This window comes from Accipiter gentilis, chromosome 8 (genome assembly GCF_929443795.1).
Source record: "Accipiter gentilis chromosome 8, bAccGen1.1, whole genome shotgun sequence".
In the NCBI taxonomy this organism is placed as follows: domain Eukaryota; kingdom Metazoa; phylum Chordata; class Aves; order Accipitriformes; family Accipitridae; genus Astur; species Astur gentilis.
The window spans coordinates 7,592,066-7,614,236 of record NC_064887.1 but is presented as its reverse complement, the minus strand read 5'-3'; the positions used below and the strand labels follow the sequence as shown (position 1 = coordinate 7,614,236).

Below are 22,171 nucleotides of genomic sequence, written 5' to 3'. Positions count from 1 at the left end.
TTAACCTCTAGAAAAGGGGGTCAAAAGGAGTTTCAACTGTAACATCAGCTGCCAAACCCTGGATTTAGTTATGTTTATTATTAATCACACATATGTTTATGTGTTATGTGTAGTATGTGCAACAAAAACGAGATTCCATTGTGTAAGGTGCTGTACAAAAGTATAATGGAAGTGTAATGAAACTCCTCACACAAAGCACTTATTGCATGGTATGCAAAGTGTTGCGGTGTGCAAGTGTTTGGGGCTAAACACTGCCAATGATTTTCCATCAGTAAATTTGTGTTACTATCCAAAGAGCTTGCAGAATTAACCTACACTAGGCCAGCATGAAGGACCAGAGTTTGCCCCTCAGCAGTTAACCTCAATACTACATTGCTCAAGAGTTCTGCTGTTATTATTACTTACCACCAATGGACACACAAACACACAGAAGAAAGGAAAAAAACAAAACAAAACACCCAAACCAGAAATCTCACATTGGTCTCACCTAAAACCCAAATCACTTTTATTCCTTCACCCTGCTTCCATCTGGATCTGGACAAAGTGGCCTTCTCTAGCTGCTAGGCAACCTGAATGCTGCATTGAGTATTAACTGTATGCATTTGCTAAGAATATAATAGTGTCACCTTTGAGATTTATTTACAATAAAAAACCATGCCTAGCTGAAAATATAATAGCTTTCCTTCAGTAATCAGTAATTAGCAACTCTGGGAATACAAAACTGTTGGTCAAGAAAGAAATAATCCAAATGTACACCCCCAATGCAGAGAGATATTATAAACTGGCTCTCTACAAATGTATCATAAGGGTGATGCTTTATATGAAAGTATTATTACAGATGACAGTGGCGTAAGAAAATTCTAATCCAAGAATTATTTATGTAGACATTAGAATATCTACATAGTATATGCATATATTTACATAACTAATGTTTTAAATTAGAAATGTTTGATTTACCAAACCTCATCCAACCACAAAATAAACTTTCTCAGTAAAGGTAATTTATTCTATTTACATAAAGCCACCATTCCTAAACAAGATGGGAAAGACTTGAAATTAAAACACAGTCAACTGATCTTGGAGTTCTTTAAAGAAAAAAACCAACAACCTACAAAACATTATTTCACATAACCCCTTTCTGGACCATTTTACTGTTTTGTTTTCTAGCAGCAGAGCTATCATTCTACCTTAAGAACACCATGAATACCTTTGCTATGTCCCATTCCTCTCAAATTCAAGAGATACTCCTTTCAAGTCTTTTCAAAGCAGATAATTTCCTAGACTGCTAGGTCACTAGCACAACTGATAGGACTCATTAAAATATCAATTTGGATGATTGAGATCTTAATGTCAACAAAGCAAGAGGCCCACTAATGACATCAAAATTAAACAGAGCAGCATTCTTTTGATCATTTTGATCGTTACATTTGACAACTTGTCTAATCCTGATTCACAACATACAGACTTCCTCAAACTCAGCACAAACACAAAAGCTAGATCTCTAGCTTAAAAACACACATCAATTTCTACTGGAGATATTAACCGTGAGGCAGGCCAGAAAGACATTTATTGACACAGTGACACGTTGTTAGCCTTTACGTGCAGCTGCTTGGCACTCAAAGCAAGGTGAATTTTTCTTAGCTATAAGTAAACCCAAGGAGCTCTTTGTAGCTGAGGTCCTACACCCAAATATTCTGCTTTTCTGTTCAACACAGGCAAAACACAGTGTAAAAAGTCCCACTGGTCACTGATCTCTCTGGATCACAGCACAGCAGTAGTAACTTCCCCCTGCCTTGAGATTTGTAGGACAGAAAACAAAGTTATTTGTGCACAGCCCTTGAGCACCTTCAGTCTGCCACAGCTGCATACACTTAAGAGCTCCACAAGCACTCATGAACTGAAAGAGACCTGGCTCTGCAGAGTAGGGAACATTAGAGGTTCCTAGAAGTTCTCCTCTCTGGATTTTATGAAGACATTTGAAGTGGTTAATTTAAACACTTGTACCTCCTTCTTCTTCACTTAGTTTCACATTAAACCTGATTCAGGTAAGACTTAACCTAATCAAGCTTAGAGGGAGCATAATTTAAAAAAAAAAAAAAAAAAAAAAGGTCAACATAACTGGAAAGTTGTAAGTAAAAGCAAAGTTTTCAATGGAGCCACAGGGTCCCACACCCACAGAAACTCAATAGCTATGTAAATCGTTTTTAAAAGTAATTGGAAGACAAGTTGGTAAGAAAACTATTCCTTCCTACACACAGGAATACATAGTTCTGGTATGCTAATGGACCCCACTACTACTAGGTGTACCCTGAAGAATACATTGAAATTACAAGTTTAGTCTCAGGACAGGCAGGAGGTAAACAAGTTTAAATACTGTGTTTTTTATAGAAGTACACACTTAATGTTTTTGTTAAAGTCCTTAAATCATGATTCACATCAGGGATCCATGCAAGGAGCACAGAAAGAGAAAGAAAAGAGCATAAGTCACTCTGGAAACTGTCAAACACTTACACAAACCTTTTATTGAAAATAAATTTTAAATCAACAGTGTTGTTGGTAATTCAAATATTACAGGTCCTATAGAGAGCACCCTCTCTTCTCATAAGAAGTTTAAGGTTATTAAAGCCTTTTCCCCCCAAAGCCTTCAAACAGATTTAATTAAAATTATTGCTCAATTCATTTTAGTCCCAGTACCTTTGCAAAAACCCAAATATTTCACGGTGCTTTCTGTCTTGCTTTTACACAACTTATTAGTGAATTTCACATTCTGAGATTAAGACAGACAAACTGGATGGAAATTGTCTTCAGTTGCTTATAGGGCCTGAAGCCCAAACACTCTTACTACCTAAACCCTAAATTAAATCAAACAGTTTCATGCCAGGTTATCTACATTAGTTTCAATACCAGAATTCTGCAACATGAAGAGTATCTTATATTAAATAATGTGTTGTACCTTGTACCCGGTAACACAGAAATAAAATAAATCATATCGGGGGGGGGGGGCGTTCCTCATTTTAGAGTCTATGTTATTGTGATTAGTCACAATAAAAAAAAACAAAAACAACCAGTGTGATTACTATAATATTGCATTTAAATGCAATAATTAAAGATTAATTATAAATCCAGTGTACATAGATCAATTAGAAGACTATGCTTACAGCTGGGGCAGGGTTTGGTAGAAATGCTATACAGTTTAAACTCATCTTCAAGCCTGAACTTTAAGCTTAACTTGTGGAAGAAACCACTAAGTAGACAGCTACTTCAAGTTAGTGAGCTAATTCCTTTGAAATTGTTTAAGAGAATATTAGCCTCATATCTTCTGTTTGAGATCTTCTCTTTTTATGGAAAGCAGAAGAGAATAATCTTGCAAACTGGAATTCGAGCTGGAGCCCCATGGTACTTTAAAACACAGCAGTCTGAGCCTAGGTTTTTTAAACATGCCAAGTAATTCACTGGGACACAGAGGATTTAAGCACCATCAGGATAAATTGCATTTGCATTGTAGGATTTAAGTCATTTGCCAGCAAGTAGAATAAAAGAAAACACTTGCTTTCCATAAAAAGGAACATCATGAGCTACTGACAATTGCTTGGCCTTGGTCTGCTACTCCACAGCTCAGGAACTTTTTTTCTTTTTTCTTTTTTTAAACTAGGTTAGAATGCTGTAATTCAAAAAGGCTGAAAATGTACCATGACTGGGTGTTTGAGCAGAGAGAGCCTCCAGCTTACCTGCACAAGTTCTCTTCCCATTTGATTTACCAAGAAGTCATATCAGCAGAGATGATTTGAAGCATACCTTTATCTTCCCCCTGAGGAATCCTGGATGGATGAAGTGAGCTGGCTTGGCGCTGCTGAATGGGTACATGAGTTGCAGGAATATGCAAGTATCTTATTTAGAGGACATAAGCTGATAGTAGAATCTATGTGTAGAGTTCACTCATTGAGCACTCAGTGAATTTCTTCACCTACTAGTGCTCACTCAACAAGCGCTACTAAAGGGCTCCAGACCTGCTGTGCGTTTGTTGCAATTTAACAGTACACTGACACCTGATAATGTAGAGCAGCTGCTTAAGACCACATCAGGAGTCCCACCAGTTGAGTGAGACAGCAAGACAAAGAGAACTTACTCAGCTATACTGCAGGGATGCAAATGATACAGACACACAAAACTTATGAACAATCAAAGATCTATATTAATCCAAAAATCTAATTCCAAACCAGCTATTTTTTACCATTGTATCTTTGCTAGGATTAATATAAAGCACTTCCGAAAATGCTGGCACTTACCCAAATCTGCAGTTTCACCCGTTTGTCATTCCTATAAACTGTTTTCACTTTGAAGTCAATTCCTACTGTGCTAACGAAGGCTGGTGTGAAAGTGTCATCAGCGTATCTGAAGAGGAATGATGTTTTACCCACGCTGCTGTTGCCAATGATCAGGAGCTTGAACATGTAATCAAAATTTTGATCTGAAGTATCTTTCTGCCTGTATCTGGCATCTGTTACTGAAGCCATCTAAGAAAATGACAAACATTGAAAAAGAACAGATTTAAGAGCAGTTTAGCATTTGTTTTCCTTAACTGTGTACCATATGTTTAGCTTATCTCTCTTCTTTCTAATATCATAACCACTATATCTGCTGAATAAAGAGGAACACACCTTGAAATCATCTTTTAAATCCTGGCTTTACATTTCTATTATCCACTTGTAGTGGTAAGATTTCCAAACCCAACAAATACATCCATTGCACTGCTTTGTGTTTAAAAAAACAACAGAGTGCTATTGCATATTGTTCAAATACTAGTGGGGAAAGAGCATTCTTTACGCCTGTGGCAGGGTGCCACTTCTGTTGCTCCAATAAACTGGAGTATTGCAACCAAGAACTAAGGCAGTGCATCCAACTATGCAATTCATTAAGCAGCCTCCAAGACTGGTAAACCTAAGTAATTTCTTTTATGACTACTATGGAAAATCTGCATTTCTAGCATGTGCACCACCACCATTTTATCCTTAGAAAAGTTCCGTCCTCAACATTTACAGAAAGGGGGAAAAAAAAGCGATGGGAGAAGATGAAACACCAGGAATTTCAGCTGAAAACTTTGAATCCAACCAACACCTATCTAACCTCAAGACTGCAATTAAAATAAACAGCACCTGCATAAAGCATGAGGGCTCAGGGGGCTGCAGGCAGCACTTGGAAAGGATAAATTATCCCTTTTTATTATAGAGACACAAAAGCTGGGGACATTGCGGGGGGGGGGTGGTGGGGTGGGGTGTGGTGGTGGTGGAGAAGATACAGCTTCAGATATCCTTCCTTCTCTTGTAACCCTGAACTGGATTCAGAAACCAAAAAACAACTGCAGAATCTGGAATATCAAGACGGGTGGAACTCACTGAGCAGCCTTGGCTGCTTTAATGTATGCAGCTCAGACACTCCACAGGAGAAGGCTGCCCTGACTTTTCATCTCTGTTTGTACAGAGCAGAAGATACCTACACAGGGCAAATTACTTCCAGAGGACAAAAAAGAAACTTTACCTTTTAATAGATATACCACAATTTTAATCTCTAGTGCTGTTTCAAAATCTACCCCACATCAAACAAGCAAAGGTCTTGGGTCCTTATAACGAGTCACAGGGTTGTGCAAACTGGGGCAATGACAGCACAGGTCTGATTAGCAGCTGTTCGTCCAAACTAGGACATGTGCTACTTATGTGCAGTGTCAGAAAGCACTGAACAGAAACTGAAGTCTCTTTTTCCCCCGGCATCCAAAGAAGTAAGTTAGTTTTCCCCTCAAGTCAGATTCATGGGCACCTTTGGGAACAAAACTCCCACCAATATCTACTCTCACCATGTGCCCAAATACCTTCCTTCTTAGCACGTCTCACCTGCACACAGGACTTCACTCACTCACTGAAAAAAAACAAACCAAACAGTTCAAAACCCACTGTAGTTAAACAGCTATAAACCAAAATGTTGTCCAAAGGCAATTTAAATTGGGATGCCAATTTAAGTTAAATTCCCATCAGAAGGGAAACAAACCAAAACCAACCCAGTTTAAACTTCAGTAAAATACGCATGACAGTTTATCTCTGATTAAACACATGCAATTTTCTCACACAGAAAAGGGCTGGTGCAGCAGACATTTTGTTCACAGATTGCATTAACAAGGACAGTTTCTGAAGAACTCTATCAGTTCTTCAGTTTATCAGTAGCTCAGTAGTCAACAACTGCACTGAATGCAGTAAAATCTTCCCACAAGTGATTCTCTGTAGGATACAACACAATTCTGATACACGCTCTTCTGAACTTCAGTTGCTATTCAGTAAGACTACAGTCCTTCGCAAGCACTCCAGAAACACCAGTACAAATTTTCTTCTCACCAGTGTATCAGGAAAGGGCTCTTCTACCCATGTCTTGTGGTTCACAACAGGAATTTCTAAAATGAAGAATTCAACATACAACTGACTTCCACGCACACACTCAGGCCAATGCATTCACTGCCTCAGTTCAAATGTTGGAAAGCTCAGCTGCAAAAATTAGGAATCCATATGATTAGTTGATCTGTATCATCGCCATGCTGGAAGACAGTAAGAAGGAGTCCGAGTAATTTAACTTCCTCATACACATAAAATAACTTCCACAAATGCCATTGAGAACACATGTGCACTTGCTAAAGAAGAAAAAAAATAATATTAAAATCTCTACTTCTCTATTCCACTCAGAGAGGCTTGAAAAAGTGAGATGCTCTCATCACTTCAAGCCTGGTCATTTAAAGATTCAGAGGCAAACCTTTAACAAAGAAGTATTCCACTAATCATACAGGAATCAATACCTGCTTTCTACCCCTGCCTTCACAGAATCCATCTGCACAGTCCAAGCTGATCTTTTAAATGAAACACTGCTGCTTCCATTAACCCCCCCTAGATTGCTATAATCAAAAGTGTACCTGGCTACAAATGCGACTTTCAGATCTCAGTTAAAAAAGCAATTACAGAATGCGGCCAGCTAGAGCAGCTTTGTTAGAAGCACAATACAGAAAATAAGAGCAAATGATACTTGCACAGAACGCGGGGCTGTTGTCATAGAAGCACAAAACTCGCTGGCCTGCGCGTGCCACTGTGCTACGCTGAAGATGCTGCAGGCCAGCTCCTCGAATCATTAGAGGCAGCGTCAAAGCACAAAAATTTCAAAGAAAATTCCATCCCCTTGCTTAAATTTGACTTTTCCCTTTCCCCTCCTCTGGTCAATAGAGTGAAACTGAAAGGACTTCAGTACTAATTACTGATTACTCCTCTGCAGATCATTACTGAAGCTGCACTCCACCAGCATGTGAACTGAAAACGTTCACAGGACTGCCCCTGAATTTGTGCTTGAATCCTGAAGCCAGGAACCAGCAGACCTTTCTCCCAGTTCTCCTCCTCTTCCTCACTTGTTGTCCCACCCCTGCTCCAAGTGCTCCCTAGTTATGCCAGTCCTGAGGACCACGCAGAGAGGTGGTTCAGAGAACAGAGAGATCCCAGTTAAAAATAAATCCTCCTACAACTTCTCCTGTTTTGCAGGGCTGTTTTTAAAGTTGATTCAGTTCCTGATCCAGCACAGCGAAGGGAGCCAAGTGGAGGGGACCGAGTGATGGGAAGTGATGGCAGTTGCTATGCTACTGAGAGAAAGGTCCACAAAATCACATCTCCTGCAGGCCCTCTGCACCTGGCGGAGATTCAGCATCAGCAGTGGAAGGAAAAGGCAACAACGCACCAATGCCGGGCAGCTCCCGTCCAACTCGTCAGAACAGATAGTGCAGCCATCGCTCCTAGAGGATTTTATTCCCTCCTTGGTGAAAGGATGTTTAGCTGGCAGTGTAACCCTCTGTTCTCTGGGTACACAGCTACATACACTCTTTGCTTAGGATGACTCCAAATACAGCACCATCACTGCTGTTTTACAAGGACATGAACGCTAACTAGGGCTTTCTTCCAGAAGACCAAGTCAAATACAACTGGCACGCAGAGTGCAAAAGAGAGGCTCGTGACTGTTTCTGTTTTGACTGCCTTGGAAAAATCCTCAAGAAAATACCTATACAGGAAAGATATAGCTACATTACAGAAAACCCATTACATGGGAGAAGAAAAAGCTGCCAATCAGACTGTCCTTGAGAACACTTCAGTATGAGACCTTGCATCTTTTAGTTCTTTGTCTGCATAGCCCACTTCTTTCTAGCCAAGAGTATACTGATATTGACAACCTGTTTTCCCCATATGCTTTCCCAATGGGAACAAGGTCTGAAACACATCCACTTACAACTATTTTCGCAAGAATAGGCAGTTATGTGGCTATGAGATACATTATTATTTCTCTATTGAGGCAGAAGCCTGCAGTGTGAGCTTGTCTTTTATTAGACAGGGAAACCACATAGGAGGAGGATGCTACAAACGCTCTAAAGCAATAAAATCTTAATCAGAGCTTATTAGCCACCAAAGAATATGCTCCTCAGTCAAGGTGGCTCTCCTGCCTTTATTTTCTATTTTGGTCTAATGAAGTTTAAAAAACCAAAAAGCCTATTATCCTAAGACACCTCCATGGGAAACCAGCCTTCCCTGCTTTCAGTACTTACTGAAATGTGTCATAGAGATGGCTCCACACAACTGTGCTCTTTAATTTGTGACCAACATCATGGTGAAGAATCAAACTGGTACGTTGTGCAACACAAACCATCAAAGTGTTACTGCTTCTACAAATCACTAGAAATAGTCACTGCTGCCCCTGTTCTGGAGTATTTACTGCCTACAGCCAACTTCAGTGAAAAGCAGTACATGAACTGTCTAAACCTGATGGTGTTGGCTGGAAATCAACTGGTAGATCTCACCATCCATTTATTTCCAGAAAAAACTAAGGTTGACCTCAAGTGTTGCCAGCCCTTATGGTTTTGCCTACAAACTAACAGAGGGCTGTTCTTCTCTATCCTCTCACAGACCAGAAATAAGAAATCTGATCATTACTTTGGAAGTTTAGGCATCTCTGTTAGGAACCGCGTGGGTCTGTTCACAGACATGGCCATTTCCACATCCCATTCTCTCTCACATAGCGAGGAAGAAGTCTGAATTTGGAAAAGAATCTCCTTGTCTGCTGTCAGTCACCTCAGTTAACCAGGAAACATGGTCACACTGATGGAACTTACACTTCAAATTATGCAATTAGACATATCTGCAATTATGAACCTGTGTATGCTGTATATTACAAGTTCTGTTCATTTCTAACAGTAAAAACATCTTTTAATATTTGTCACTGATTTATTTTTAAAGCCCAAACTGAAATTTACTACATATATTTTGTGTTATATAGGACCAGTGGCAATTTAAATGTGACTGTTTAACTGTTTCATCATCATCTGCTAGCACACACACACATTTATTTTATTAGGCTGATGAGATGAGGGTGAAACCGCCCCTCTATATTTCTATGAGTCGAAGATCTTATGACAGCATGCTACTCCAAGCTGGTTTTGTGTGTGTGTTCAGCAACAGAGCCTCTGCTGTTTCACCTGACATACTATTTTACTGCCTTACAGGGCTATCAGTGTTAAACCATTCCTTTATTTCACAGTCCAAGCTTCTTTTTCTCTTACTTCCATTTTACTGTTCCTGAGTTCCAGTGTTCAAGATCAGCCAACAGAAAAACTGAGAAAGAAGTTAATGACTATCAGTCTAGAAGGAATAAGTGGTAACAGCAGGCAACAAGAGAAGGGGCACAGTCACAAACACAGCTGTACCTGTTAGACTCCTGGCTATCCAATGGCACTGAGGAGTGTGGAAGGAAGAAAAGAGATTACTAGATACACTCATTTGGTAAAAGCAGCAATAATGAGGCTAAATAAAGGTAGAAGTTTAAAAAAACCCAAACACATACATAGTGCTAAAATCAGTACATTGTGCTAAAGTAAAATAGATCACACATGTGCCAAGGCTCTTATAGAAACGTAGGACAGGAGCATTGTAGACAGCTCTGAAGATGTTAAAAGACTGTGGAAACTAGTCTATAAGTTATGTGGTAGGGAAGAAACAAAAACGTAGCTAAACCAGAAGATTTATTCATCTCTAATATTTACATCTTAGGAGTAATCCATGAGAGACATTACTGACATGCAGCATAACTTCTTTTCAAAAGAGTTAACACCTTGTGGGGGTTCTTCTCCCCACAGTCTTACAAAGTACATCTACTTTAAAAACATTCTAGTTCACAAATTACACATCTATGTCAATTTTCTATTATAAAAACTCACTCCTTTATGTGCTCTGTCATCTGAAAAAAAAAATTGTTTTTCTTTTTCAGGAATTAAATTAAATCATGAATCAGATTTCTATTAAGTAATGGAAATTTTTTTTACAGCCAATGTATGCCGTCCTAAGAATAAAGCTCATAAAGGAAATAAGGCCATGACCTTAGAGAAGTCTTACACAAATGCTGTACTACAAGAGAGATTTATCAGAAGCAGAAAACATAGCATAAGCAATTAACATAACTAATAAATATTGCAAGCAAGTGATAGTTACCAATTTAGATCTATAATCCATGAGACAGATGGAGGCTTTGCTGTGAGTATATGAATCAAGAGAGTGGTCACACTGTTGAACCTGCGATGTAGAAGCAAAAGGATTACAATGTTTACGATAAAGATGGATAATGAGAATATTATGTAAGAGACTAACGGGTAGGCAGGTTAGACTGTGAACACACTTCTGTGTAAAGGTCTGAGCTTCCTTCACTGAAGGTAAAGGGGAAAGCCCTGTAGCATACAAAGAAACAGAAACAGCGCTTGAGTTAGTGACAGATATTAAGATAACAGCAGATATTTGGAGCCATCAATTTAAAATTCATTAAAGGGAGATTATCTAGATTAATCTAAAAGAAAAGTTCCAGATAAATCCTACAAGTGGGTGCAGAACCATAGGTAGGAATCATTACACCTTTCCTGCAGAAAGGCAGCAAATTAAATGGAACCAAGGAGCAGTGGAAATACATCTGTATATGTTGGTGTTTTGCACAAAGCCTGGGTCAAAGTCTAATGTGCTGCAAAGGCAAACTGCAACAGGAGGTAGAAATGTCTGCAACTTACAGCACATGTATACAAAAATAACTGCCAGTTATGCCAGATTTAGAGCAGAAAAATGTAACAGAATTTAGTACTCTCTTTCATGGCTAATATCATCTAAAGGCAACTTTGTCTCTGGTGCATTTCCCCTCCAGTAAACAAGGGTAAACCACCATTTGTCATCTTGACTTACATTATCTTGCCTTGTGAAGACTGCCAAAACACATGGACAAACTCAGACCTTATGTAAATAACAAGCTGCAGCCACCTATTCCAGGTCAGAATTTGGATCAAACAAGGACAAATCCTTTCTCATGATCCACACAATTGACAATCATCTCACTTGGCAACAAGACAGCACCTTGCTCTTGCCCAAAGTATTGCACATTTTTCAGTATCAGTTACGTTTTCTCCTGTTCTCACACCCTTGCCCTCTGCAACAGTTGCTCCCTGTGACAGCCTCTGTGACACGCTTCAGTGCTGTCCAGAACTTGATTTTGAGGTGTCGTCCAAGTAACTTAACTGACAGATCTAGAACAAAAATACTTCAACAGTGAAAACGGAAAGAAAATTAAGTCTGTGTTTATTACTTTAAAAATGTGAGTCCCTCATCTTGACAGCAAAAACTAAAACTGATTTATTAATGAGTCCAGAAGTCTTTGCAAGAAGATGGCTGCAGTGGATTTGCTCCAGAATTCACATGCTACAAATGAGTTCAATATATGCATGACAACTGAAGGATAAAAACCTCTAAACAATGTAGGTGGTTGTTTGTTATTATTATTACCTATTCAGATTTGGGAGCACAGGCTTTACAAAGTCTTCTAAGAATTTGCTGGGTGTGGAACAAAAGTCAAGAACCTGCAGATATCACGCCTTTACCATCAACTCTAACTTTACAACTACATTTTGTTAGGCAGCAGGCTGGAACTGTTGTTAGAAAGATTTCCTTGAGCCAAATGTCTCTGTGTCTGGAGCTATGCCTCTCCCATTTCCTGCGTAACGTTCAACATCCTTGAAGTCATGTTAGAGCCACAACAAAACTCTAAGGAAGGTGGAATTAGTCACTCTAATTTTACAATGGCAAAAACTGCAAAGAAATAAAAAGTCCCACATTTTTTACTCTTTTCTATTAATGTTTTCATTGCGGCTCTTTTATTACTACATAGTTCCATGCCTGTTGGCAAACACGCTAGTCCAGAAGATACAGAGAAAAATATTTCACAGTACAAACATCTCTCCCCTTCTAAAGGGGAGCCACTAATCGAGCCCAGCTGAGCTCTCTCCCAAAGGATGCACAGAACAAGAGATTTACATCCTCCTTATGCCCTAAAGAGCGGATGCAGAGGAGATTTCCGCAATTCCCTGAATATTCCATTAACTTTGGAAACTCAGGAGCCAGCCAATTTCTAGACCTACAGAACCACTAGCTGAGGCTGACCCTGAATCCAGCCCTGTTGCCAGAGAACAGCGCAAGCTGAAGAGGTTGATTGCTATTACAAAACTCACCATCAGTAAAGCCCTTGCTTCCTGTTACAAACACTGCAGCGATGTCTGAGATAACGAACTTCAGTCTCCTTCTCATCAGCTCTCCAGCCTTGCAGTTCTGCCTCAGTTTCTCTGAGAATGAACTGGCAACAGTGAAATACTTCTGAGTATCTCACTGCTGAATACACTGAAGTAGCAGTGACATAAAAGCACTCAGAGCAACACACAAGACAAATCTGTACTAACTCTGCTACAACACATGTGTAACTCCCTGCTGATCCTTCCCCAGCTGGAAGGCAGGGTACAGCTATGTTCTGCGCTGGGATACAGCCCTCCACCAAGAAAGCCATGCCCATGCCCTCCCACAGTGGTGTAAGATAAGGCAAGTTCAGGTACATGATGGAACTCATACTACCTAGAGCTAGAGTCAGGCTGTATGCAGGTTCGGGTAGACACGCCTCCACCAGCGCACAGGAGACAGTTACAGATTTTTCTGCATCACCAGGTCTAAAACCTTTCATTTATAGGTAAAAGCAAGCTGCTGTCGGGACCAAATCAGGCTAACTGGAGACTGGTATTGTCTTGTAGTAACCACCTATAAACCAGAACCACACAGAGACAGGGCTAGCTCAGGATGCCTCTGCAGCACAGAAGTCTAATTTGCTGCCTTTTGTCCTCCTCCTCCAAGCAGAAAATCTGTGATGAACAAGTTGCTAGTTACTTCGTTTCTCTGTGCTATGATGTTCTCGATGCTGCAAAGTAAGCCATCTGCTAACCAGGATTAGAAGAAGTGCCCTCTCAATTCCCATGTTTTAATTAGCTAATACTTCCAAACATAAGTCTTATTGCTTACGTCAAAGATCAAATACTACCACACTGCAGTAAGCTAAGCACACATTTACAAGAGCTCACTAAATACAGCAGAACTTTAAACATAAGATACATTTTTACAGCAAGAAGCATACCTGAAATTACCAGTTCAGGGCATTTCTCAATGTTAGCCAGTAAGAACTGTCTCAGATAAAACTACTTCTTCAGGCTGAACTAGTAACAAAGAACAGACACGGACTTACTGGGGGGGGTTAAGTGGACGTGAGTACCCTTCTCTGGCACTACGTGATGCAAGACCCTGAAACATGATGCTATTACCTGCCCATTTTGATCTCAGGCTGCATCAGATCATGTGAAAATGAAAGTAGGAAAAACTATATGAAACACAGGCAAGTCAACTAATATGACTATTACATGACAACAACTAGTATGCTAATGAATACTACATGTAGTGCTTTGCTACACCTAGATGTAGCAAGAACTACTGCTATTAAAACCTAAAGCTAGTAAGTCTTCTCAATTTGTTACCCAAAAACGTATCGGATCTGCAAAGAGGGCAGCACAGTTTTGTCAAAATTGCAAAGGAAGCTTGATTTAAAGATTGGTTTATTTGTCTCTCTTCTAACTTATACTACGAGTTGTCCTGATAAAACAGTCCTGAAGGCAGTGATCACCCCAAGGTCTCAGTAAATGCATAGACAACCACTTTCAGGACAGCAAGCACAAATAACAGGAAATAAAAGCTTTTTAGTTCTTTGCTTACATATGGCAGCATATGGATTCGATCTTGAACCCACTATAATCCAATACCAGCGCTCCCATGATCTGCTACAGTTCCAAATACACAGATAAGGACTATAGTTCCCCTGACATTTTTATCTTGGGAGGGAGAGGGAGGAAAAAAATCCACTTAAAAGAGGAGGTTTATTTGAGCCCAGAGCTAATCCAGGCTACTATGAAGCCCCACAAGCTGTTACTAGCACAACTGAGAGTGGAGCACTGGGTCAGGAGTGAGCAAGGAGGAACAAAGCAAGACAGGTTGAAACCAGGTTTGCCACCAAGGAAGTGCACAGAAACATGAATTAAACTTCTGAGGCCACAGTCTTATTATTGTCTCAGGCTAAGGGAAAATCCAGGTTAAAATTAACACCACCACCCTTTTTTTTTTGTCCAGTTAGTCTTAATTTAGGTCAGATCAACCTGATGCACTGCACAAACACACCACTGCTTGTGCTGTATGATGGAAAGGACAGTGTGGAGGCAGAACCTTGGGAGGCAAAAAGGTGGAAGCGCTTGTGCCAGTGTTAACGATATTGCCTGCAATCCCACAGCACGATGTTACCGTGCGCATCAAACGACACTGCCTTGCTGCTAGCAAGCACAGAGAAGACATCAGGGAAAAAAACAATGCATAGTGTCAGAACATATGGCAAAAAGACCACATGTATTTTGTACGGCATAAACTGGAGAAATTGGAGTGTTTATAGTTTTTATGAATTAAATTAGAATGGTTGATCTGTTTGGCTCTGTGTAACGGGCTCACTGCCTGCTGCTACAGGGCAGCGTGGACGTACACACAGCCTGCAAGTCCGTTCTTCCACCTGTATGGCGAAACAGCAAATCTGCAGGTGGGTGATCTGCAGTCAGCGCTGCGCGAAGCCGTGCAGTCCGGCAGCAGCAGGTCTCTCCCCTTCAAAGAGCAGCAACGACAAAAACGAAATCCCGCGTTTCCTGGCAGTTTGTTTTAGTGCCGTACAGTTTTTGTTCTTAACCGCTGCAACTCCCTGAGCAGAAGACAACTGCCCAGCATGACAGGGTCTGACAAAGGTTAGACACCAGCTGGAAAACAGCCGGGAAGGCCCGGGTCTCCAGCCTCCCCCCACCTCGCTGAGGATATTTTAAAGATAAAGCAGCATTCTATCGCCTCTCACTGCTGATAAATGCGTTAGAGATGTAACCACCGTGCCGTCCTCCTCCCCGTCGCTCCTGAGGGTCTGCCTTTCACGCCGCACCTCAGGGGCACTGAGCACCCACCCCGCCAGCCGCTGCCGGCCGGGCACCCACCGGCACGGCAGCCGAGGCCCGCCCCGCGGGGGCTCCTCGGGGCCGGGGCACCTCCTGCCACCCGCCCCTGGCCTCCCGCCCTGCCCGCCGCCGTCCCGCGGAGCCCGGGGACAACCCCGACGCTCGGTGCCGAGAAGGGCGGCAAGAGTTTTCGGACCCCCGCCGGGGACGCTGAGGTGAGGCGCGGTTCCCGCCTCGCAGCGGGAGCCTGAGGGGAGTCGGGGGGTGGGGGGGGAGGGGAGACGCCCCGCCGCCCCGCCGCCCGTCGTCGTCCCCCCCTCACCGTTACTTTCGACGGGGAAGGCTGCGCCCCGACGGCGCGCACCGCCGCGGGAGGAACCCCAACCCCCGCTCCGTGGGGCCGCGGCTCTTACCTGAGGCGGAGGAGCGGCAGCGCCGAGGCGAGGCGAGGCGAACCGTGCGGGTCCCGCGGCCGCTGCTCGCGTGGCGAGAGCCGCTCCCCCCCCCCCGCCCCGCTCCCCGCCGGCACCTGGGGCGGCCCCGGGGGCGGAGCCGCGGCGGGGCTGGGGGCGGTTGAGGGAACGGCGGGGCTGGAGGGCGGGAGACCCCGGCCGGGCGCTGAGGGGTAGGGGGGGGTGTCCCGGCCGGGCCTGGCACCGCTCCGCCGCACCGAACGGGCGCCAGCCGCCGGTTGGAAGGAAGGCAGAAGGGAAGGCGGGCGACCCGAGGCCGCCGGGGGCCCCGTCCGGGTGGTCGCCCTCCGCCCCCGCCCCGAACGTGAATCACCTCAGGCGTTGCTGGAGCCCCGGTGAGCAGGGAACAGGTGCGACCCTAACTTGCCATTCTTGTCGCGACCTCTACACGCTCTGGAATTCATTTCGGTAGAACTGTTAACTCTGAAGCCTAGTGATGGTGGTTGTGGCATCTCTACTGGGGAGAAGACCAAAAAGATGAGGCGGTGGCTGCCGTCTCTCTAAGTTGCTTGCCTGAAGGAGGTCTGATGAAGAGGTTGCAGCAGACTCTCTTGGCTTTCAAATCCTACAAACAGACCCCAGGTTCAAGAGCGGAGACCTGGATGTGGCTTATCCCTTGCTGGGAAACCGAAACAGCTTTCAGAAATGATCCGCTAGAGAAAGTGAACAAAATCATGGGTGTTTTAAACGTGTCTCTGCCATAACTAATGAGGTGCTTTCCAAACAGCCAGCAAAGATGGCAGTGCATTTTCCCACTGCCGGGCTTTAAGCAAGTGCCTAAGCACAAAGTCAGGATTCTTAATCAGCCCCAGGAGAGGGCAGGTCCCTGCGAGGGGAGGCCGGAGCAGAAGCTACCTAAAGATACTTGGAGTTGCAGGTTCCCATCTTCTCTCGATGACTAGCTAAGCAGCCTCCAGTGACCACCTCTGAACTCAGGGCTCTAAAATTGGGGGATGCCGGTGCCTCTGCACCCTGCCATATCCTTCAGAGCACCGTTCCCTTTCCGTCCAGTCTCATCGTGGTGTGCTGTTGTGTTTGATGTGCAGCACTTTGACTCAGCTTGGACACTGCCCAGACGGGACAGAGATGGCTTTGTCTACTTATAAAAGCTTTTTGCACATCTGGTGATCTTCAGTAATTGTTTTTGGACCAGCTTGTAGATCAACCAGCCCCTGGACAAGCTTTAGCTTTATAACAGTTCAGCCACTTTAAAGGAGTCTGTACACTGTTTTTCTTGCTACATTTTTCCCAGGGCAGTTGACTAGTTAAAAGTATCGTGAGACTGTAGAAAGCCAGAAAGTGCAGTAGTGCTATATAACTAGCATACAGCCAAGGTGTGCAATTTGGGAACAATCACAGGAGAGATGCAGAGAATCTTCAAGGAACACCTCTTCTCACTGCAGGTCAGAGATGCCGTACAGCTTCTCCATTTTATTCAAGCCAGAACTATCTGCCAGGTGGCCCAAGGGGACAGTTCTACCCAGCATCAGGGTGATTTTCTACCTTCATCCAGAATGAAAATGTTTATTTCCCATCAAGACCCCAACTAAAATTATTGTTATGTAAGCCAGGCCCTGATTTAAGGCTTAAGCAAGGTATCAGCTTTGTGTAGGCAACTTGAAATAATCGATAGCGTAACAAAATCCCAGACTCATTACAATAGTTACTTCAAAGACAGCCTAACAGGCTTGACATCTACAAGAGACTTAAGCTCCTTGCAATCCTCTCATTGCTCTGGGAAATGCGATCTCTGCCTTTTCCAAAACCTGACTTCCACTCTACCCAACACGGTGTCTGCGGTGACGGTGATAATGCTTTTCCTTCTGTCTGCTGACTGATGCTCAATCTAGAAAACCATTGCGAGCCAACAGCCCTATAAAGCACCAATACAGAAGGCAAGTGGTTATGAGCAGATACGTACACCTTTGATGCAAAGGGCATGTTATGACTTAGGCTCACTTGGGCATCTCCTTAGTGATCACCTGATTTAACATCCCATGATTGCAGCCACAAGCACAGAGCTACTGTTCAGCCTGATTTCCAAAGGCTTTTCCAGATTTCATGCCACCCCTGAAATGCCAGTGTTTATATACAAGCCCTTTCTCAGTCAGGACTAACTGAAAAAAGAAGGGATGCACCCGGATAATTAGGAGACAGGGGAATTTTAGTGATTCTTTCTGTCTATCATTTTGTTTAGCCACATTTCTATAATTTATGGAGTGAATATTGTTAGCTCTCCCAGTGCACTTCCCTTCCAGGACTTAACGTTTTATGGTCATGAGTTGCTTACACAACTTCCAGTGAGGGAGGTCTGTACTATTTTAGATTTATACATGGGCAAATGAGGGAACAGGAGAGAACTCCCACAAGCCCATGGAGGTGGAAGTGAAGAGCAGATGTTACGCTTTATCTTGTTTTCTGACATGTGGATCTATCTCACTCTCTCACAGCAGTCATGCAAGCACATTTATCAAGCACAACATGCACACTCTACTACTCTCCCAACGTTTCTAATTCAAGTTACTGCACCCTCACACAGTGCAATTGATCTAAGGAAACAATTTTAATCTTTTTCAGTTCCCTCTTTTCTAAACCCAGTATTTTATTTATTGATTTATTTACTACTAAAGCAAGAGCAGCACCAAAGCACTTAAATCGAGGATGATGGTCTGCTATGTGCGATGCTGTAAGCAGTAATGATACTAAAGACCCTGAGTCTAAAAGACTCATCATCTAAGCTCATGATAAGCATTGGGCATACATCGACAAAATTGTATCCCAAAGAAGCACAGTTTGCACACAGAGCAGTGGTTTCAGCTCATTACCAGCTGTTGTCCAGGGAAGCTAGGTGAAAACATGCCAACTACAAGGAGAAAAAGAAATCCCCCTTACCTCAATAGGTAGCACCCACCCAGGTGCTTCTTCACTTCAGTGTGGAATAAATAGCATGCATGCCCCATGCTGCATCCCCAAGACATGTGCAGATTTCATTCTCTTTAACAGGGCTAATGCACCAAAATCCTTACAAATGGGATTTTGAAAACTGTTCATAATATTAGAAATAGCACAATAAAGTGACATCCAAATTTGACCGTGCTACCAACACAGCTTCTTTTATGCACAGCATGTTGTGTCCTGAAACACACTCAGAAAGCAGGGAGGACATCTGCAGTTCTTATCAATTAACGTTTCTGCAGCACGTCTACCTACGCTATGCTGTGCGTGTGCAAAATGGTCCAAAAACGAGTATATACCAACAAAGGTCTCTAACCAGCAACCAGTTACCTACAGCCTTAGCCAAATTCAGTCCAGACTGTCCTGCCCCTTCAGCCCTGTCCCGGCTGCCCCTGCGGCTTCTGTGGGTCTTCACACCCTTGGTCTGGCTTGGAGTGGCAGCAATGGGATCATGCCCTTTTGAGAAGGGGGAAATTCTAGGAAGCTGTCTCCCCTTCATCCCCCACATCATGGCAGGGACACAGGAAATGGAGGAGAAGACCTCTGTGTTGGTCGGAGGAAAGCAGAACACTGGAGCAGCTCAGAAACACTCGATTGTTTTTACAGCACCCACCCACCCGGTGATCCCATGTCCGGGACGTACCCTGCCTGCTCCCCGCACCTTGCTTGATGGGCTGCTCTGCCCCATCCTGGGACGAGTGCCAGCACGGAGTGGTGTGTAGCAGCCTCTCGTTCTGTTCTGAGTCAGAACCTGGAACGCTGTAAGCACAGGTCAGCCAGTCCCTGCTTCCAGTGTAGTTATGAATGGAGAAGTTTGGGGTCTCTCTTTTTTTTTTTTTTTTTGTCCCTAATAAGGAACCTACCGCAGATTTAGCTGTTACAAAATCGTGCCATGACATTTGTCACAGCCTGGAGAGGATCACTCGAGTCTTGGACCCTGTCCCCACTGCCTGTGACAGGCCACAGGAGCTGGCTGGCAGCTGTCCGTGGAGATTCCTCCTCCTTGGGCCATGCTGACGTGGTGGCACCAGGCTGGTGCTGCAAGAGTGAATCACCACCTCTCGTAGGAGCGGTGCTCCCTGGACAATGGCAGGCCTGGGAACTGTACGCAGCCACTCCTTACGCTAGACAAACTTTGAAAGGAAAAGCAAACTGAGTTTATTTGACTAAACTGCTTAACAAATCAGCACCTGTTTCTTGGAGGAAGAAAGGGGGAATGAGTTAATGTGCCAAATAGTTTTGAGACAAAGTGACTTTTACCGTTTTGAAAGACCTTCACGATTGTTTTGTGGTTCCCTCCAGGTAGCAAGCTCCCCTGTCCAGTTAGCCCCAAAGACAACTTACACATCTGTCTGGAAGTGGGGTACAACCTTTTAGATAAACTTCATCCTTTGCCTTTGCTCTCTTTAAGATGAGCATGAACTTACAGTAAAGTTCCCCTGTTTATCCTGCTCTCTGGATAGAGTTCTGCTCAATGTAATTCCACCTTTATTGCTATCTGAATCTCCATCCTCAGCTCTCAAGTTTTGATCCACCTATAGCCACAGGTGCCAAGGAACAGCCCTGGAGTGGTTCTCCTGGTTGGGCAAACCCGATCAGGCATAATACTGGCTCAGCTGCAAATAAATATCACAGCATAATGCAATTGCCTCTCCTCTTGCCAAAAGTTAAGAGAAGTTTCATCACCTCAAAGGATATATGAACTTGCATTCATAAGGGTTTAATAATATCTCACTTCAGAGCTATTCATTACACAAGCTGTAAGCGAGGACAATGAATGAAGCTTATTAGCAGTTTGATACAGGCTAGATAATGATGGCAGACAAACAGCCACGGGGACAAAAGTGCATCTGAAGTAGATGACTCCTAAACTCAGCATGCCAGGATGATGGACGGGACACTCTGGCCATGCTGGCGTTCTTGGTTGTTGCACTTCTGTTCCCTGCTGCTAAGCATGGCAAAGGAAAGGTTTCCCAGAGTTCTCTAGCTGATGCTTCCTTAAAGCCTGTTCAGCCCCAGGTGCACAAAGCAACCTCTGCTCCCAGGCAGCCAGATGGCTAGCTGCAATCCAGTCACTCTTTAATTAACTTTGGGTTTTTTTTCCTCTGTGGGTTGTTTCTGGGAGAAAGGAAGCTGACAGCATGTTTGTTTACATGAGATTGGTTTGGCCTGGCAGTTCCCTGGGTTTATACTAAGAATTCTGAAGTGTCTTTGGGTTTTGTTATCACCATAAAAGGAGTAGAAGCTGAGAATCCAAGGGGATTTCTAGGATGCATCTAAAGAAGTTATGTAAGTATGCAGGTTTACTGCAAGTCATATGCAGATGGGCAGCACACAAAACAAAGCTGATGGGGGCAAACTAATCCGAGGCCTTGATTACTGTGCACTGTTGAGCTGCTGCAGTGTATAATTAACTTTAAATGCAACTACAACAAATACTGACCTGGAAGCAGCTCCTCTAAACCCTGTGGAGTTGCTTGCGTGCATAAAGTTACACAACATACATAAAGCAACTGTTAGATGGAAGGTTCAAGATGTATCCCTCCACACAGAAGAAAACGCCAACCAGCAGTTATCACCTGATCTAGAATAAAAAGCATAAGGGCGTAAAGAATCTTCATTAAGAGTTAGTGACTAAAATATCCAGGTATAAAACTTAACAGATAGAAAAATATTTAAGTAACAGATAAAAAGTAAGTTTACCCCGCAATCCAGAGATGTGAAACAGCTTTTATACTTGTTAACTAACTGCCCCTAGCAATCAAGCCTTGGCAGCACGTGCATCATATTCTACCGAGACCCTAGCTAAACACCAAGCAGGCTAGCAACTGCCAAACTCCATCTTGCTACAGAGGACAAAAGCATGGTGTAGAAAAGAGCAAGTAGAAGGGAAGGTGGGGAAGCTGTACCAGCTCACTATGTCTGAACATACAGAGGGTAGAAAGGATTAGTGAGAAAGGAGGCAGCCAGATTACAAGGGAAAAAGGATTATGGAATGCTTTTTTTCCTTTGGAAGTAGAAAGACTGGAAGGCATAAAGTGCTGAAGGAGATGCATGAGAGAAGAGGTGAAGGAGAGTAATTTTGAATCAGGATGGTCTTAAATGTAAAGGCTGAAGCACATTGCCAGCATCTGTCACTGAAGGGAGGTCTCTCTAGATGAAGAAGTTTTTAAAAATTACTTTGAGGCCATGTTGCTTCTGACAGCAAAGAAAGGGACAAATGATGCACATCTCATGGGCTCTATATTTCACTGCAGATAAGGGCAGAGCTGCTGCAAAAGCATGCCTGGAAAATCACAGAGGTGCACCCTGCTAT

General features: G+C 43.2%; 1 protein-coding gene across 6 annotated transcripts in view; it reads right to left on the bottom strand.

The window, feature by feature from the left end:
- Positions 1–15,935, bottom strand: part of RAB3B (RAB3B, member RAS oncogene family) — a 60,109-nt gene extending 44,174 nt beyond the window's left edge. Inside the window, exons 1-4 of one of the 6 annotated variants that reach the window (XM_049808674.1) lie at positions 15,841–15,906; positions 10,545–10,625; positions 9,764–9,791; positions 4,287–4,514 (exon numbers count right to left, since the gene is read on the bottom strand). In XM_049808674.1, coding sequence (XP_049664631.1) covers positions 4,287–4,514 — 228 coding nt within the window. In that variant the 5' untranslated portion in view covers positions 9,764–9,791; positions 10,545–10,625; positions 15,841–15,906. Of the gene's footprint in view, positions 1–4,286; positions 4,515–9,763; positions 9,792–10,544; positions 10,626–14,165; positions 14,188–15,840 lie in introns of those variants that run through there. The other 5 variants (XM_049808677.1, XM_049808673.1, XM_049808679.1 and 2 more) reach the window with 5 other exon arrangements.
- Between the last annotated feature and the right edge of the window lie 6,236 nt (positions 15,936–22,171).